This window comes from Odocoileus virginianus, chromosome 32, assembly GCF_023699985.2.
Source record: "Odocoileus virginianus isolate 20LAN1187 ecotype Illinois chromosome 32, Ovbor_1.2, whole genome shotgun sequence".
NCBI lineage: Eukaryota > Metazoa > Chordata > Mammalia > Artiodactyla > Cervidae > Odocoileus > Odocoileus virginianus.
The window spans coordinates 2,563,486-2,583,260 of NC_069705.1; the positions used below are offsets into that span (position 1 = coordinate 2,563,486).

At 45.6% G+C, this 19,775-nt stretch overlaps 1 protein-coding gene across 2 annotated transcripts; it reads right to left on the bottom strand.

The window, feature by feature from the left end:
• Nucleotides 1-2,331: 2,331 nt before the first annotated feature.
• Nucleotides 2,332-17,534, bottom strand: CHRNA6 (cholinergic receptor nicotinic alpha 6 subunit). 2 transcript variants are annotated; one of them, XM_020888333.2, is made up of 6 exons: nucleotides 17,048-17,534; nucleotides 14,730-14,869; nucleotides 8,078-8,122; nucleotides 6,942-7,051; nucleotides 5,864-6,842; nucleotides 2,332-3,551 (listed from the first exon to the last, which is right to left on the bottom strand). In XM_020888333.2, exons 1-6 carry the CDS (start codon nucleotides 17,124-17,126, stop codon nucleotides 3,420-3,422), a joined length of 1,485 nt encoding a protein of 494 aa, XP_020743992.1. In that variant the 5' UTR covers nucleotides 17,127-17,534; the 3' UTR covers nucleotides 2,332-3,419. The 2 variants fall into 2 exon arrangements, with proteins under 2 accessions (XP_020743992.1, XP_070315860.1); XM_070459759.1 differs by lacking the exons at nucleotides 14,730-14,869; nucleotides 17,048-17,534 and adding an exon at nucleotides 10,843-11,412.
• Nucleotides 17,535-19,775: the final 2,241 nt, after the last annotated feature.

The following is a 19,775-nucleotide window of genomic DNA, read 5'->3' on the forward strand; positions in this document are numbered from 1 at the left end:
GGATGCTTCACTCGGACCGGGGACTTGGAATCCGAGAATTGTCTGCTATTCCGCTCAGCACTGCCTGATCTCATTCTGAAGACGAACATACTGCCCGCAAGTTATTTGTATCCCTGGCCCCTGCTACAGAAAACTTTGACCCCAACAGTCCTGACCTCCCTAAACTAAGAGTATTTGCTGCCTCCTCTTGTTACCTGGTTTGCATTAGAAGTTTTCTTCTTTCTGATTACTGACAGGGCTTCCCTGGTGGCTCCGTGGGTAAAGAGTCTACCTGCAGCACGGGAGAGCTGTGTTCGATCCCTGGCTTGGGAAGATGCCCTGGAGAAGGAAACGGCAGCCGACTCCAGTGTTCTTGCCTGGAGAATCCCATGGACAGAGGAGCCTGATGGGCTGCAGTCCACAGGCTTGCAAAGAGTCGGACACGACTGAGCGACTCTCACTCACGGACAGTGAGAAGAGCTTTTCCCTGGCCTTTGGGAGGACGAGGGGATGGGAAAGGAGGAGACGGGCCACGTCAGTTGATTTTCTGTCTTTTTGGATTCCCGTCTCATCAAAGGGACTAAATTATCCAGGGGCAGAGAGAAGCTTTAAGAGTTAGGTGGTGTGAGTTCGAGAGATGAATTTGTTAGCTACGTGATCACAGACAAGCCACTCTGCCTCTTGAGATAAAAAGAGTCACGCTAAATAATCTATGAGCTCCGTGCCATCTAAGGCATTGATTCTTTCGGTCAGATACACAAAGGCACCTCCATGCTGCGGTCCCTCTTTTGCTCAAGTGTTTATTTCACATTTTAAAATGTATGTTGCTAGTTTGTTTGCTTGTGACAAGATCTCCCCAGTACCCCCCAAGGATCACAGAGCACCCCCACATTCCTGTTTTGCAGTTCTTAAAAGTCTTATTTTTATATCTGACAAGGGGTTAATATATAGTATATATTAAAAAGCCCTACAGCCCAACAACAACAAAAAGACAAATAATCCAATCTTAAAAGGGACAAAGGACATGAATACACATTTCTCCAGACAAGACAGACAAGTGGCCAGTGAGTATATGAAAAGATACTTACCGTCACGAATCATCAGGGAAAAGCAAATCAAAACCACAATACACTACCTTATACCCATTAGGATGGCTGTTATAAAAAAAATAATAATAACACATGTTGATAAAGGCGTAGAGAAAATAGAGCTCCTGTGCAGTGGTGATGAGAATGTAAAATGGGGCAGCTGGTATGGAAAAGAGCATGGTGGCTCCTCAAAAAAAAAATTCAAAATTTATTGCTTCATGGGTGCAGAGTTTAGTTTTGCAAGATGAAGCATTTTGGGGATGGATGGTGGGAAAAGGTTGCACATCAGTGGGAATGTTAATTAATTTTGTTATTTAATGTTAGTTAATTCCACTGAACTGTACACTTAAGAATGGTTTAGAAGGTGCCCTTTGTTATGTGTATTCACCACAATTAAAACTTTTAAACAATGACATGAAATAGTGATTTGGCTTAATAGTTTAAAAAAAGGTATCAAGAAACAAGTAACTCTGTGAAGATAGAAAAAACAGAGGCAATCTAATCACATGACATGATGAGAGTTAAAAGACTTTAAAACAGAATAACCTGTGCCTGGGGTCCCAGAGCGCGCCTTAAGCCCCGGGATGAGGTAGACACGGAAGAATTAGCACGTGGTAATGAGTCAGGCTGTACCGGGACCCTTTGTTCTGTGCACCCCCCCGCACTCAGCAGTGCCAAAGAGGTGGGCAGACCACTTAAGCCACCCCTCTGGTCAGACCCCTGGACCCCGGTGGCTGCCCTGCGTGCCTCCAGAAGCAAGCAATGGCACATGATACTTGTTTTCGCTCCCTCCTAGGCCACAGAAACCTCAGTAAAGCCTGGCCTGAATTTCTTGTCTGGCCTCTTGTCAATTTCCATTGATTAAGAGAAGGTCAAGAACTCTAGTGGATATCAGAAATAGAAGCTGTAGTGTATCAACACAACAGAGGTTATACAATCACAAAAATTATACTTCAAGACTGCACACCATCAAGGAGAAAGGCTGCTGACATGATGTTGAGAAAATAGCAAAATATAAAACCGAAAGGTAAGATGTCCAATTACGTGTGCCTTTTAGACAGGGACTCCAATGGAAAAGGCAAAATGAAATCAGTTCCTGTGTCAGGGTAGTTTGTTTTTTCTACTTTAAAATGCATCTTTAAAATTGTTATGATAAGTGTATACAAAAAATAAGATGATAAGTGAGAGTAGAATAAAATAGAATATCCAAGGTTCTCCCACTCAGAAAAAGGAAATACTCTGAAAGATGCAAGATCACCGTTCCTTCGAGAAGAAACACTTTTATTTTCAGTCTCAGCTACGCAGAAACAAGTGGAAACGGCTAAGGAGAAGAGATACCGTTTGGACCCACAGCAAAGGCTGCTCCAGGTCTGCCGGCCAGAGCTCACCCTGCTGTCTGCGCTGCGGAGACATTCCCCACGTGACACCTGGCCCCGGAGATCTCCGTGTTTACGGCTTTTTCTAAAAACTCTAAGTGTGTGGACAGAGCCTATTTCCGAGTCCACGGCATGCCTCCCACAGTGCTGGTCACTGCTGAAGTCTCTTGCCAGATGAATCTAATTACATACAGAGCAAGGGTCGGGGGGAGGGAAGGACTGGGAGTTTGGGATTAGCCAAAGGAGTATATATGGAATGGGTAAACAAGGTCCTACTGTACGTCACAGGGAACTATATTCATATCCTACGATAAACCATAATGGAGAAGAATCTGCAAAAGAACAGATACGTGTGTGTGCGCGTGTATATACAACTGAGTCGCTCTGTTGTGTAGCAGAAACTCACACGACATTAGAAATCAACTATACTTCAATAAGATTTTTTTCAGAGGGTAGACCGACTACCTGCTGTTCCTTTTTACCAATTGCTGCGTTAAATGCTGCCGCAGTGTGGGCTCCACGTCACAGAGACAAGCATGGGGAAGCAAGATACACAAGGTCACGGGTGCTGCAGGGGTCGGCAAGGCCAAGGTCCAAAGTCGCGTGTCTGGCAGGTGTCGCTATACCGAGAAGTATTTAAACCGGGGAGGCAGAACACCTCTCAGCGTGACTCGACTTTGAGTCCGTGTCTCACTGGACTCTGGGTTGCTCACGTCCCCACAAGTCAAACATGTACAGACGAGAGAAGCCTGCGGGGGCTGCCGGCTCTGAGCTCCAGTATCAGGTCCCAGACCCTGGGGTCTTAAAGCACCCCTCTGCACCCCAAAAGGAGGGCCGTCCAGGCTTGTCGTTGGCAATAAGGCCCTCTTTTTCTCTGTAGATGTGGACCTGGTGGGGAGTTTTCTATCCATTTCCTGGTGATGGGGGAATAAACACAGCGTCTGTTCGTTTCTGAAGATGAAGGGAAAATCCATCCTTACAAATGCCCTGTGTTCCCCAGGAGCGGCTGGAGAAACAGCCCTGCAGTTCCAAACACACAGACGATGATGAACACCCACAGGAACACCCTGTCCACCACCATGGCCACGTATTTCCAGTCGTCCTCTACCTGAAAGACAAAATGTCAAGCACCTGTAAAAACAAGACCATGGGAGATAAGCTCTGTTTCATAAATAAGCTGCCTCCTTTGCACAGAAGTTTCGTTGACAACTTTTGAAGCAAGTATCCCTACGATTCTGGTTAACCCGTGTCTCCACCATAGTGTACAGAGCAACCGTCTGTCTAAAGACAGAGAGTGCGTGTGCGTGGTCAGTCCTGGGGCAGAGGGCTGCAGTCAGCAGGCTCCCGCGGGGCACGCAGGGCTTCTCCTGACCACAGGTGTGTGTGTGTGTGTGTGTGTGTGTGTGTGTGTGTGTGTGTAAGTCGCTCAGGCACGTTCGACTCTTCAACCCTGTGGACTGTAGCCTGCCGGCCTCCTCTGTCTGTGGGATTTTCCAGACAAGAAAACTGGAGTGGGTTGTCTTTCCCTTCTCCAGCCTGACTGCAAGTAGCAGCCCCGAAAGAGCTGCTCAGATTGCTCCATTCTTGCCTTAACTGAGAAAAAAGCACAACCTGCAAGCTGAGAATTATTTTTTAGATTTATTTTTAATTGGGGGAAAGTTGCTTTACAATAGTGTGTTGGTTTCTGTCAAACAGCAAAACTCGAATCAGTCATAACTATATAAATGTAAGGCTCTCCCTCTTGAGCCTCCCTCCCCTCCCCGAGAGTTATGTTCTATTCGGGGGATTTTCTGAGGACTTCAGGCCTGGGGGGCAGCCTCTGAGACTGCTCTGAGGGACTGCCCTGAAGAGGTAAAGGAGGAGCCAGGATAATAAGCAGATTTTGCAACAAAGACCAGGTAGTCAGAACATCAGAAGATGATGTTGCAGAGCATTCTGTTGCATTTTACTGCCACAGTCATCCTTCCATGTTACAACTGCCTAGTTTTTGTTGCAAAACCTCCTATATATCCTGGCTCCTCCCTATCCAGTCTCCCGGGATAAACCCTAATGGAAAAGAACATTTAAAAAGAATGTATATTTACCTATGTATAACCGAGTCACTTCGCTCTACAGCAGAAAGTAGCACAATGTTGTAAATCAACTATCCTTCAATTGTTTTTTAAGTTTTTTAAAAAGATTACCATTAATTAAGGAAAACCAGGCACCTCAAGTTAATGAATTTACTGCTTTTCTATAAGTGGGAAGAGGCAAAAGTCTAGGCTTATGGAAATCATTCCCTGGATGTGCACCTTAACTGTCTAGGGCCAGTATCCCGCTTTCTCCATCCTGAGGCCCCTCAGGGTGCTCAGTTGGGGGTGACGGCAGTGACTGATGGCTTGACGGCTGCAGCATCCATTGTCAACTGATAGAGCGGGGACATTTTGCACCCACTCTTGTCATGAGCACCATGGAACCTCCTGACCCTGTGGCAGGTCCAGGAACTGGGTTTGAGGCAGCAGAGGGTGGGGGATAAAGCCCTGCAGGATGATGGTGCCCAACCAGGAGCCAGCAGCCCCCTAGACCCTGGCATCACACTAGTGTGGACAGTTCCTTACATCTCTCCTGCCCTTCCTGTTCCCAACCTCCAAGAGCCCTACTGGGTGGTGCTGAAGTCAGAGCAACCGTCCCCTAGGTCTGACGAAGGTGTCCTCACAGAAGGGAGTCCCAGGCTCACCTGCTCCTGATACAAACTCCCCCTCCACCTGTGTGACACACACTCGGTGTCCTCCCCGGCACCAATGGGCAGACTTCAGGTCTGCGATATCCTTTTGTTAGGAGATAAGGATGCTGGCAGCTGCCATCAGGTCAGACCCAAACCCTTGGCATGAGTTTTCAGAGGCACCTAGCTAGTCATCTTGGTGGAATGGGAAGTTGGCATATATTTCTTGAGCTCTCTCTTTGGAAGATGGGGAGGCCTGTCCTGCTATAGTTAGACCCTGGGCAGCAGGAGCCGACTGAGTTGATGCTAAAAATATCCTGTAAGCTCATTCAATCGGCACCTGGATCCCTGTCAGGTCTAGTGAGTGTGATGGAGCTGAAGCATTCCGTTCTGTCCCTTGGCTGGCTCTTCCCTCTCCCAGCCTTCCTTAAGCAGGGGCTCTCAGTCTAACTAACCAAGACTGCCCTGAGTGTTTATTTTAACCAGATTTCACTTGAGTTGACATTTCTGGAGGCAAAGGTTTGCTCTGAGGCTACCCCTTACTCCATCCCTTCACCAGGGCAGTTCAACCAACACTGCAGCATCGCAGAGCTAGATCTCAGGGCACCCACTCTCTGACTGTCTTGCAAACAGAATTCACACTGGAGTTCTGACTAGGGTTCTATGCAGGGGCCCTAGGACTTCCGTGAGTGGACAGGCTAGAGGACTCATGCATTTACCTCCTTTGTTTCATTTTGGTTCTTCATGTTTTCTGCTATGAAATGAACACTATCAATTACATCTTCAACTTCAGGTGAGAGCTCCGAGTTTTCAGCCATCCACTGTAAAGGCTGATGACTTAATCTTCTCTTGCTGGTGGTGGGTTCAATGGATCTATGACAGTGGCAGCATTCTTTAAGAAGTCTGGGCTCTTTGTGATGATCAAACTTGACTTTGGCAGGCCTACTGGAGACTCCTTTGGGGTTTCTATCAGATCCTATCTCCTTCTTCTTGTCCAGAGGCCTCTTCATCATCAGGATCTGGGGTAACAGCCGGAGGAAGACCGCCTTCACCCACGTGGGCATGTTGTGAGTGGTCGGGGTGCGATAGTGGATGTTCAGTACAAACACCGTCACCACGATGGACAGGGTGACGAAGATCATGGTGAAGAGCAGGTATTCGCCCACCAGGGGGATCACGAGAGATGTGGACGGGATGGTTTCTGTGATCACCAGCAAAAACACAGTCAGAGAAAGAAGCACTGAAATGCAAAGTGTCACTTTTTCACCACAGTCAGAAGGAAGGTAGAAGACCAAGACAGTGAGAAATGAAATAAAGAGACAGGGGATGATCAGATTAATGGTGTAAAACATCGGGAGTCTCCTAATGTAGAAAGAATAGGTGATGTCTGTGTATATCTCTTCACAACAGTTGTACTTTATGTCATGCTTGTAGCCAGAAGCGTCGACAATTTCCCACTCACTGTTCTCCCAAAATTCATTCATGTCCACTTTAGAGCCAATGATTAGAAGGTCAATTTCAGCTTTGTCGTAAGTCCAGGAACCAAATTTCAGGGAACAATTTTGATGATCAAAAGGGAAAAAAGTGATGTCCATAGGACAGGAACTCTTAAAAATCGCGGGTGGAGTCCAGGTTATCATGCCATCGTATTTAAGAAGAGCTTTTGTCTTGCCTTCGACTTGGAAGTCGCCGACCGCACTACAAAGTAAATCAGACACCGTTAGTGACTCCCCATGCTTTGGGTCCGCCTGCACCAAAGGCAGCTCTGGAAAAAGACTGGCTGTTGGGTACGCATACTTGTTGTAGAGAACGATGTCGGGCTTCCAGATCATCTCGGCAGGAACACGGAGAGTCTCAATGCCGTCATATTCCGTGGGGTCCCAACGCAGCTTATAATCATTCCAGATCTGAAGGAAATAGGAGTCAGTTTTAAAAATTCTTCACTTTCTTCTAATGTTAATTCTATATTGGTTCAACAGTTTTTTGAAAAGGTTTTTATTTGAAGAGTACATGGTTTAATTCGTCATACCATCTTATTCTTCCTTTTGCTCTTAATCTTTTATGCAGATTTTGTAATAAACCTATCATCATACTATCTTTTAATAACAGAAATGAATTGCTACTAGAGATTGACTATAGTCCTTGGAATGTGGACACGCATAGTGCAGGAGACCCTGGTTCAGTTCCTGGGTCGGAAAGATCCCCTGGAGAAGGGAAAGGCTACGCACTCTAGTATTCTGGCCTGGAGACTCCCATGGACTGTATAGTCCATGGGGTCGCAAAGAGTCAGACATAACTGAGTGGCTTTCACTTAACTTTGGTTTCTACCAAAAGCTGGGAGATTAAACTCAAGGTGATTTAATTTGAGCTGATTGGGGCAAAAATAGGTTATCCACTAGATATTAGATATGTATCTATTGATTATTAATTAGCTGGTCAAGTTTATAGACTCAGTTTCCACATTCCATAGACTATGTTCAATCTCTAATAGCAATCCATCTCTAATAATAAAAAGATAGTAGGATGATTGGTTTATTACAAAATCTGCATAAAAGATTAAGAGCAAAAGGAAGAATAAGATGGCAAGACTGATTAAACCAAATAGTGGGAATCTAAGCCACAGCAGAATCAAAGAATGGGTAAGCATCTGGCTCTGAAGCTCAAGATATAAGCAAAAATAGGAGACCCGAGAGCAGAAACCTTCAAAGGACAGAGTCAGTGAGAGCTCTGTCACTAGGTTCTGCACCTGAAGCTTGCAGCCAGGCAGCTGTTACCAGATTGAACTTTGGGCTTTGAAGATAGATAATATTTTATACTCTGTCATAAACTGGAGATGGAAAGAGGGAGTGCTAGTGGATTTTATCCACTGGACATTATTAAACTGACATGTCAGTGACAATTCCCAGAGAAGAGTAAGGGACACAGGCACATACGTGACGTAGCCACAGGTTGGTTTCCATGATCTGGTTCACTTCATCCTGGGAAGAGGAAGCAATATTTTTTTTAGCCTCAGATGTACCAGCTAATAGAAGTGAATCTTAGAGCAAAGATTACAAATACAAAGAGCTGAGCTGACTTCAAGCTAATGGAGGAAAACAAAAAAGACTGAAAAGGTAACTTATAAAAATCGACCAAAAATACAATATTTCCACACTGGTGCCCACCTTGTCGACTTCTAAAGGAAATGTGGCTTTACTACTGTCTTTCAAATCTGATTGAAGCTTCACTTTTTCTGTAAAGGCTTTCTGACCTCTGCAACCCAAAAGGCCTTCTGATCTCATGAAAGGAAAGAAGGGAGAGAATGGAGAGTGGGAAGAGGGAGGGGACACCCAGCAGATGGTGGAGGGCATCGTTGTTTTTGCCATCTTCTTCCCCAGCTGCGCCCCAGCACCCTCTAGGCTCTCAGTCCTGAGCCCAGCCACCCCTCAAGGTGTCAGCTCAGCTCACCATGGAGCCTTGCAGCTGAATCCTGCCACTCCCCGCAACACACCTCTCACTCCTGCCCAAGCCACTGCCGATTGCTTCACTCATTCATTAACAAATATTTATTGAGTACCTACTACGTGCTCTATAAATGCTGGGGTTACAGAAATCACCAGGATTGGAAAATACCCTTACCTATTAGCTTAAAACTCAATATTCAGAAAACTAAGATCATGGCATCTGGTCCCATCACTTCATGGGAAATAGATGGGGAAACAGTGGAAACAGTGTCAGACTTTATTTTGGGGGGCTCCAAAATCACTGCAGATAGTGATTGCAGCCATGAAATTAAAAGACACTTACTCTTTGGAAGGCAAGTTATGACCAACCTAGATAGCATATTTAAAAGCAGAGACATTACTTTGCCAACAAATGTTCATCTAGTCAAGGCTATGGTTTTTCCAGTGGTCATGTATGGATGTGAGAGTTGGACTGTAAAGAAAGCTGAGTGCCAAAGAATTGATGCTTTTGAACTGTGGTGTTGGGGAAGACTCTTGAGAGTCCCTTAGACTGCAAGGAGATCCAATCAGTCCATCTTAAAGGAGATCAGTCCTAGGTGTTCACTGGAAAGACTGATGCTGAAGCTGAAACTCCAATACTTTGGCCACTTCATGGGAAGAGTTGACTCATTGGAAAAGACCCTGATGCTGGGAGGGATTGGGGGCAGGAAGAGAAGGGGACGACAGGGGATGAGATGGCTGGATGGCATCACTGACTCGATGGACATGAGTTTGGGTAAACTCTGGGGGTTGGTGATGGACAGGGAGGCCTGGCGTACTGCGATTCATGGGGTCTCAAAGAGTTGGACACGACTGAGCGACTGAACTGACTGACTGATGTGTCTAATGGAGAAGGGAATGGCAACACATTCCAATATTCTTGCCTGGGAAATTCCAAGGACAGGGGAGCCTAGTGGGCTATAGTCCACGCAAAGAGTCGGACATGATTGAGCAACTAACACACACATGTGTGTATCTAAGCTATTAGCTGGGAAGACAGAAAATAAAAAATAGATATATGATACAATGATAGATATATGATACAATGTAAGATGCTCCCCTGGTGGCTCAGATAGTAAAGAATCTGCCTGCAATGCAAGAGACCTATCGATCCCTGAGTTGGAAAGATCCCCTGGAGAAGGGAATGGCAACCCACTCAATATTCTTGTCTGGAGAATCCCCATGGACAGAGGAGCCTGATGGGTTACAGTCCATGGGGTCACAAACAGTTGGACACAACTGAGCAACTAACACACACACACATAATGTAAGATAGTGATAAGTCCTACAGGAAAAAATAAAGAGGGATTGAGTGTGTGTGTGTGTGTGTGTGTGTGTGTGTGTGTGAGTGCGCGCACACATGCATACACATTTCTTTTAGACAGGGTGAAGCAGGAAGGCTTCTCTGAGGAGATGGTTTAAGTAAGTACCTAAATGACCTGCAGAGGGTCACGGATCTCTCTGAGATAAACGCATTCCAGGCTGACATCCCAAATATAATGTGTTCCTAAGTAGCTACCACCTCCCAGTGGAGTAGATACTGAAGACACATCCAGAACCTTCAGCGACCTCCCAGTGCAACACTAGGAGGCTGTTGATGGCCACTAGTGCCAGCAGTGGGTTCCCAACACGTACCAGCTTTTCTCCCCCAAACACACGAGCGCCTTCCAGAGAGAAGCGCTCACAGCTAAGGGAGCGGTAGCCAAGGTTGGACACCAGCCCACTGTGGTTCTCTGAGCTGCTCTGCCCTTCTCCACGCCCCCCAGAAAACGCTACCTGGAGACCTCATCAGCTTCCTCCTTCAAAGAGGTTTGTGTCAAGTCACGGTAAGCCCCAGGGTTTTCAAACGAGTTTCCTTAACGGCTTTCTGTTGGCCAGAGCAGGCAAAGAGATGGACTATACTTGTCCATGGCTTTACAATTACCCCAGTCTAAGGACAGTGCCCTCTGCTCATAGGAGGGTCACCTTGTGACCTGCAGATTGCAGCAGGGGCCTTGTCAATAAATCCATTGGCTGTCAGTCAGGCGCGGACTAGCTCTGCAGTCCAGAAAGGTCTCAGAGGTAAGTTATAAACATTTTCCAAAGACTGCTTCCTCTCTGTCCACTAATATGCTGTTCAGAGAACCAGAACACACTGTGAACTAGAATGCTGTATTCAGAGAATTAAAATCAGCTGGCAATATCATCCGGTATCCCTTCTCCCCATCTGTACTTACACAGCCTGGTGGAGCTCCAGGTGGCGTGGGCCTGTTTCATGGAGGGTAGACATCCCCAGAGGTGTCAGTCAAATTTATGGATTGGGACCTGATCTAGAAAGTCTCATTCTCCATCCAGTGTCAGACCGCACCAACGGCCATGGGAATTGCTATCAGACAGTGCAAGTGAAAGAGGCCCGAGACCCCCACAATGCCACCCCACATTCTTGGAACCATCACCCTGTGTCTCTCTCTTGGGATAATAAATGAGTTGACACCTTGATTGAATTAAAGGATTGGAGTTACAATTTCAAGTGGACTCGATTCTGGAGGAGCAGCAACAGATTCAGAGGCTGAGCTCAGAAAGGCCAGGTGGGCCACATTTTGAAAGCCTCTGGTTTGTCATTTCAGGTATGCCAGGCCACCAAAAACAGGGCAGCGGCTCTGTCCTGGCTCCATGAGGGGGGCAGGAGACACACTCCTGCTCTGAAGGTCCTTCACTCAGTAAACTTTGCCGCCAAGGCCATTCTATGCAGCAGCAAACACCCTTCTGTGCAGAGCCCTCTGGTGCTCTAAGGCCAAGCGTGGGGCTCAAACAGCAGCGGATGGCCTAGAATCTTCTAGAAGGGAGTCGGTAATTGCATGCCTGGGCTTTATTGCATCACAGTCACCCTCAGTCCTCACCATGACTCAGTGGCAGCCAAGAATATGGCCCACAGGGACCTCTGGGGCTCTGCATGAGAACAAGTCGCCTCCAAAACACTAATTAGGACTGTGGTGGTAACATCGGACAACGTAGACTCAGAGGAAAAAAAATTTCTAAAGATAAAGAGGGATATTAAGTAATGACAGAAGATTTAATCCTACAGGAAGACCTAACGATCCTAACTGTATGCACCAAAAACAGAATTATATGAAACAGAAGCTGATAGAGCTGGGAGAAGAAACAGATAGATCCCCAGTTACAGTTAGAGATTCCCAGCAACCAATAGAACTACTTGACAGAAATCAGCAAAAACAGGGAAACTCTGAACAACAGGATCTAATCGATGCATACAGACACGCCACTCAAAAGCAGCAGAACACACCCTTTTCCAAGCATGAATGGAATATTAACCAAGATAGATCATACCCTTATCATGAGCCATCAAACAAACCTCAAAACTTTTAAAAAGTTGGAATCACAGTCTGCTTCTTACCATAATGGAATCAAACTAGAAATCAATAACAAGAAGACAGCAGGAAAGTCTCTAAATCCATGGAAATTAAATTTCTAAATAATCCATGAGTCAAAGAGAAGGTCTCAAAGGGAAGCTTTTAAAATACATAGAGCTGAGTGGGAACAAAACCATAATACATCAAAATATGAGGGACACAGATAAAAACAGTTTTGAGAATAAAATTTGCAGCTAAATGCTTACATTAGAAATGAGAAAGTGGGAAGTTGGGGTTAGCAGAGGTAATTTATTAAATACATATAATATATTTATAGTAATATATATAAATATATATAATATATAATATATATATATAAATATATAATATATATATATAATATAAATATATATAATATATATATAATATATATATAATTATATGAATAAACAACAGGTTCTACCGTATAGCACAATAACCTATGATAAACCATAGTGGAAAAGAGTATTTTTTTAAATGTGCATATATTATATATATCTAGCTGAATCACTTCGCTGTACAACAGAAATTAATACAACATTGTTAACATTTGTTAAAGGAATGAGTGGGGGCTTCCCTGGTGGCTCAGGGGTAAAGAATCCACTCGCCAGTGCAGGAGACACGGGTTCGATCCCTGATCAGGGAAGATCCCACAAGCTGTGGAGCGACTAAGCCCATGAGCCGCAACTACCTAGCATGTGCTCCAGAGCCCGTGAGCCACAGCTGCTGAAGTCGACTCTCCCTAGAGCCCTGCTCTGCAGAAGAGAAACCACCCCCGTGAGAAGCCTTCGCACCATAAAGAGGGTAGCCCCTGCTAGCCTCAGCTAGAGAAAAGCTCGAGCAGCAATGAAGCCTAAATAAACACGTTTATTTAGCACAGCCAAAAATGAATAAGTGCATAAAATTAATTTTTAAAAAGTAACCAATGGACTCAATGCTAATTTAAAAAAAATAAAAAGAATGAGTGGTCCCATCTAGGTGGGAGAAAGCATCTGGCTCACTTTTTTAAAATCAGTGTTTACCAGCGTACACACACTTCCAGCCTGGGCCAGAAGCCAGAGGAGGGGCCAGGGTCAGCCCCGTCCCCTGGGAAGTGTGCGGTGGAGAAACATGGTGGGTGGGCCCAAGACTTCACATCCTTATCCAAGGGCTTCCCCCCAGGCGCGCCTGGAGCCACCACGTTTCTCCCAAGCAAAGCTGAGCGGAAGGAGGGCTCCTCCCTGTCTGGGGCGGCCCCCCACCCCCATCCATGTGCCATCTGTCTGTACACCACCGTCTCACAGATGCTCCGCACGCCCCTCAGTCCGGGAGCCTGCCTATTCCTAGAATTTGGCCCATGTCCAGGGCTTTGGGCCAGCCTGCCCCTGCCACGCCTCGGAGTCCAGAACCTGCCCAGTACTGGGGCACCAGGCCCCACATCTCCTCTGCCAGCACCTAGGTGCCAAGACTGTTCAAAACAAAGAACTCTCGTCCTCCCTGCCCTTGAACAGAGTACCAATTAATTTAAATGAAGACCTCCAAACACCCATCTGCTTCTCAGGACTCGATGGAACCCTGTATAAAAGAAAGTGAACTTTTTCTTTACTCTGTAAAACAGAAGACTTAGAGCAATTCATCTGTAGAGTAAAACAGGCATGAGCTTTGGGGTTAAACAGGCCTAACTGAACTGCAGGGCTGCCATCTGTAATCACATGTCGTTGGGAACGTGGCTGACCTGAGCTGCTCTTTCCCCAGCTATAAGATGCAAAGGACAGCCACGGAGTGTAGACACTGGTACATAATAGGTGCACGACAAGTCAACTCCTTCTGTATTCCCCCTTCAACTGCCCTCCTTCGCCTCTTGGCTTCATAGACTGGTTCTGAGAACATTTCCAGAAATACACTACCTTAACAGAAATAAATAGACTTTGCCAACAAAGGTCTGTCTAGTCAAAGCTTTTGTTTTTCCAATAGTCATGTACGGATGTGAGAGTTGGACCATAAAGAAAGCTGAGCGCTGAAGAATTGATGCTTTTGAACTGTGGTGTTGTGGAAGACTCTTGCGAGTCCCTTAGACTGCAAGGAGATCCAACCAGTCCATCCTAAAAGAAATCAGTCCCGAATATACATTGGAAGGACTGATGGTAAAGCTGAAACTCCAATACTCTGGCCACCTATTGCAAAGAACTGACTCATTTGAAAAGACCCTGATGCTGGGAAAGATCGAAGGTAAGAGGAGAAGGAGACGTCAGAGGATGAGATAGTTGGATGGCATCACTGACTCAATGGACATGAGTTTGAGTAAACTCCAGGAGTTGGTGATGGCCAGGGAGGCCTGGTGTGCTGCAGTCCATGGGGTTGCAAAGAGTTGGACGTGACTGAGAAACTGAACTGAACTGAACAGAAATGACAGCATCCTCAGGGGAGTGGATCCCTTGCAATGGGGGCCAGCTTTGAAGGGCCGGTACTTTGTAGATTCTTGTTTGCTTGTTTGTTTTAAATTTTTGCTTTTTTTTTTTTTTGGCTGAGCCACATGGCTTGCGGGATCTTAGTTTCCCGACCTGAGATCAAACCTGGGCCCTTGGAGTCCAGCATGGAGTACTGCCCATTGGACTGCCAGAGAATTCCTTTAAATCCCTTTATTTACCCCCGTGCAGTGATTGGGAATTTCTCAAACCCCTCAGAGCTGGAGCCCCTTGAGGCCACGTGGTACGTGGTGACCCCCTCGCACTTACCACATCGGCCAGCTGCGTGATGGCCACTTCAAAATACACGGTGATAGGGTCGGAAACGTTCTCCACGGGCCTGATGAACTGGTTATAATGAGCGAACAGCTTGTGAAAGAGCCTCTCCTCCGCTGCGCAGCCTGCACAGCCTTCGGGTCAAACAGAGGGCGGCGTCAGAGAAGCAGAGAGCGCGCCCGCGGGGAGGTTCCAGGGCCTTCCCTCCCCAGGAGGCGGCATGGGCATCAGCGTCCCCCAGGACCGCGTCTCCTGGCCCTCTGGGCTGGGCTCCTCGCCTATGTCATGGAGATGACAAGAGAAGGGCCTGCATCTCGGGACTGGTGAGAGGGTAAAAAAGTGATGCTGGGAAGAGTGCTTCTAAGTGGGTGGTCAGCTCCGTCACTGAACAGAACTCAGCGTCTGGCTGATCTAGTCATTAAAGTCCTGAACTTCCCTGGTAGTTCAGGGTAACGGTAAGATTCCCTGCCAATGCGGGGGACGTGGGTTCGACCCCTGGTCCGGGAAGATCCTGCATGCCGCGAGGTGTCTAAGCCTGTGCACCGCAACGACTGAAGCCTGGGTGCCCTGGAGCCTGAGCTCCACGCCCAGAGAAGCCACTGAGACGCCCACACAGTTAGAGCAAGCCCGCGCACAGCAGTGAGGACCCAGCGCTGCCAAAAGTTAATTCATGAATTAAATTTAAAAAAAAAAAGTCCTGCTCTTTCTTGTCAAAGGACTGATCTGACTGGTCTTTGTTTCTACAACCAGAAGGGTGTGTAGCTGGGGAAACTTCATCAAACACACTCAAAGAGTTACCAAGTTTATAAAGGACTTAAGCCCTCTTCCTTTTTAAAATCAACTTTCGACTTCAATTATCTTTGATCTGTGAGAGTGCAAAGTTTCTAAGGAAATTTTTGCTGAAAATATTTTTTAAAGAACCCCCTAAGTTCTTAAGCAATAGCTCTTTCGGTCACCAAATTTCAGACAATAATGTAATCACATTTCTTTGTATTTTCCCAAGAATGCATTAAATGTGGATTACTTGCCTTCGTTTGACATAATTTCATCTCATTAATGCCCTTTCCATATTTTTCCTCATAAAAGTCAAATTTGATACCTGAAATATTAGGCTATATATTTCCCAAAGGGATTTATGCCCTGAAAGAAAAAAAATTTAAGGGGTTGCACAACTTACTAGGCAAAAACAAATGAAATGGTAACTGTCATACTGCTAAATAAAAACTGTTCTTTGCCAAATGCATTTGGAAACATGGAAACATTGAGATTTCAGCAGGAAAGAACAATTTTTTTTTTCTTGAACTTTTTATTTTGTCTTGGGGGATAACCGATTAAAAATGTTGCCATAGTCTCAGGTGAACAGTGAAGGGACTCAGCCATCCATATCCCTGTATCCATTCCCCCTAAACACCTCTCCATCCCATCCAGGCTGCCACAGAACATTGAGCAGAGCTCCTCGTGCTATACAGTAGGTCCTTGTTGGTTATCGATTTTAAATATAGCTGTGTGTACATGTCCATCTCAAACTCCCTAACTATCCCTTCCTCCAGGCAACCATAAGCTTGTTCTGTAAGACAGGAAAGAACAATTTTAGACATAAACCATCCTTGTCTGCCAACTTTATTAATAATGATAGAGATATTTCTCCATGAAACAGGTAATACAAAAATCCTCCCATTCCCTATTTTCCTCCTTTAAGATTTTGCTTTTCTTTTGAGACATTTCAGATGAACCCTCCATGAGTCTTGACAAGCAAATCCTTGCAAGCCCACCGCACGTGGAGGTGTGGCTTTGCAGACACGGACAGAGAGGCAGCTGTCTATTTCTAAGACCTAACTTTGAAAATGAATGACCTTCCTCTTGAGACATACCTCAGGACAAGGAATATAACGTATTTCCCCAAACAAAGACAATTACCTACAAAATGGAAGGCTTCATAGTATCAGCTAATAAACCACAGTTCTGAAAAAACATATAAATACAGATAAAGAAATTGAATATATCCATAGCAAAGATAGACAGGAAAATGTACCATTATTACTGTTGCATATTTTCATTGGGAAAATAAACCATGGTTTACAATGTTTTCTTGTCCTCCTCATCCCATCCCCCCCATCTCATTTTACATGTTAAGTCAGCCAATTAAAAATGAATAGGTTAATTAACAGCTATATGGGGAGTCACTCCTGTACAAACACTCTCCGTATTTATCCATAGAGTATCCCATCTCTGCTCAGTGGCACACAAATAGAAGTGTATATACACGCAGCTGAAAAGGGAAGACCAAAAAAAAAAGCAGAAATAAAACCTACCTTTAAAGCATAGTGCAAATACACACCACCAGACACACAGTGCAAAGCCAAGGGCTTCCTGACCCCCGCGGGGCAGCATGATTAAAACACTCTGATTTTCTTGTCCCAGTCAAAGGATTATGGAAAACAAAGAGCTATCAGCCAGCCACTCACACTGGACTTGAAATCACCAGAGTCCACTGCAGTCCAAGTGTCTTCCGTGAAATGAAAACCTTCACAAATATAACACGGTCGCTCCCAATATCAGAGGCTGAAGCCAACCGGAAGGGCAAGCCCAAAGGACTCAATCTGATATCAGATGAGGCATCTCATCTTCTGACACCCCAGCTCGCTTCTCGTGCGGGAGCGAAGAGGAGGAGAAGCGGGAGGGGCGGCTGGGCCGACAGCCCCGAGGAGGGATGGCAAACTCCGTCGTGGTTAGTGCGTCTTTGCCGAGCATCTTTTCCCAGCCACGGTCCTGAGGGCAGCGAACGCACCTTTCCTGACCTGCAGCTCTAGGTAAAGTGCCTGCCAGGTCCCAGTGCGTGTATTCTGATTCACTGAATTCTCTAGCTCATCGGGGCTTAACCTTGTTACCAGAAAGCGTTCTAAAATAGGAGTCCCTGTTAGGTGTGGCTCTGGGAGAACAGAATTAATTTGGTTTTGTCTGACTTCTAGTGCCTGGTCCTTCTGTGCTCGTCCTACAGAGACTAGAGATCAGCCTCCTGAGAACGAGAAGAATGAATACTGAACACAGGATGCCAACTGGACTGTTCTATGTTTATTTAGACATCCTTGTCACCAGTTCATTTTCTTATCATTCGCTTCTTTCCTCTGTAAGTTGTGTCAGTAACATTCTGATGAATTATGCTTTCTGGCCAGATTTTGGTGTTGGTTAAGGGTGAGTTAGCAGCAAAAAGAGAAGACAACCTACAGAATGGGGGAATTTATTGGCAGATCAAATAAGGGGTTTGTATCCAAAATATGTAAGGAACTCATAAAACTCAAGAGCAAATGAATAAGTCCCAGTTGAGAAATGGTCAGAGCACCTGAATAGACAATTTTCCAAAGAAGACACAGATGCGATGGGTATATGAAAAGGGGCTCAACCTTACTTAATCATCAGGAAATGTGAATCTAACCACAAAGAGGTATCTCCATCTATCTAGCAAGATGGTGCTTTAAGAAGACAAGAGATATCCAGTGTTAGTGGAGAAAAGGGAATCCCCGTACAGTGTTTGGAATGTAAATTGGTGCAACCACTCTGGAAAACAGTAGAAAGATTCCTCAAAAAATTAAAACTAAGACTACCATACGATCTAGCAATCTCACCTCTGGGAATATATCCAAAGGAAATGAAAGCAATTTCTCTGAGCAGTATCTAAACTCCCATGATCGTTGCAGCATTATTATTCACAAGATATGGAAACAGCCTGGTGTCCCGTGATGGATGAATGAACGAAGAAGTTGTGATATACATTTATGTGTGTGTATAACAGAATATTATTCAGCCATGCGAAAGAAGGAAATTCTGCCATTTGTGACAACAAGGATGAACATGGAGACATTAAGCTCAGTGAAATAAGCCAGAGGCAGACATATACTGTATGATTTCATGTGCATGTGGGATCTAAAAAATTCCAGACTCATAGAAGCAGAGCGTAGGATGGCATGTTGGTAGGAAGTGGGATGGGGTGATGACATGCTGTTGGTCGAAGGGCAGAACCTTTCAGTCATAGATGGATAAGTGCTGGTGATCTAATGTATATCACGGTGACTACAGTGACCATATCTTTGAAATTTGCCAAGAAAATAGATCTCAAGTGTTCTAACCCCCTCAACACAAATGCGTCATGATGACGTGAGTGATGCGTTAGCCCAATCGTGGTGCTCATATATATCACAATATAATATATGTCAAATCATCACTTTGTACACTGTAAGTATACACACTCTCCATTGGTCAGTTACACCTCACTAAAGCTGAGGGAAAAGAAAAGGAGTGAGACCCGAAGATGATGCCCCAGGGTCCTCCCATCCAAGCATTCCATGACATCGTCACGGAAACTACACTTGGCAACTGTGCAGGCTTTAGACTAACAGTTTCCCTCACAATTACACTGGCCTTGTATCTCCTTCAAGAATGATCATTTATTTAGCACCAGACCTAGACCAGGCGCTGGGCTGGTTGCCTTGGATGTGTCACCTTAAGATGTTAGTCAGTCTCCTTGAAGCACAGGGGCTTTTGCCCTTTGCCAAAATGTCATGAGGAGTTTGCAGAAAACGTATCTGGACAACACCTCACTGTGATGGATGAAAAGCCATCACATACCCTGAAATGGGGCTGTGCCTCTCTAGCTTTTAGGGTGAAACCCAAACCAGGTTGGCCAATTTCAAGGCACCAACAACACTGTCTAGTGTTTCTATTGCTCAGGCTTTGATGGGTTTGCTCTTCATACTTTCTAACAGACACACACTGCAGTCTCGCAGGAAAACTGCTATCTCACGTCCTTTGTTTTGTCCAGCCATCCTTCTATGTCGCCATCCCCTGTCATCTTAAAGAGCCCCTCTAGAGGAAGGATTCTGATGGGATTCATCCATCATCGGTCTTTCTTTCTCCCAGGAGCGTGCAGACGCCTGTCCCCGGTGCTAAGGTGCAGAGTGGGGGGTAGGGGGACTTTGTGGGTGTGAGGGGGGTCACAGAGGGACCTCACCAGAGGTGAAGGAGGCAGAGGGAAGAACATGGACT

Bases quoted from the DNA above. Each gene is read 5' to 3' on its own strand.
- CHRNA6 (XM_020888333.2), bottom strand. From the start codon at position 17,126: ATGCTGCCCCGCGGGGGTCAGGAAGCCCTTGGCTTTGCACTGTGTGTC. The intron at 14,870-17,047 runs GTAGGTTTTATT...TTTGACCCGAAG, and splicing joins ATTTGCACTATGCTTTAAAG to GCTGTGCAGGCTGCGCAGCG. The intron at 8,123-14,729 runs GTAAGTGCGAGG...TCCTCTTCCCAG, and splicing joins TCACGCAGCTGGCCGATGTG to GATGAAGTGAACCAGATCAT.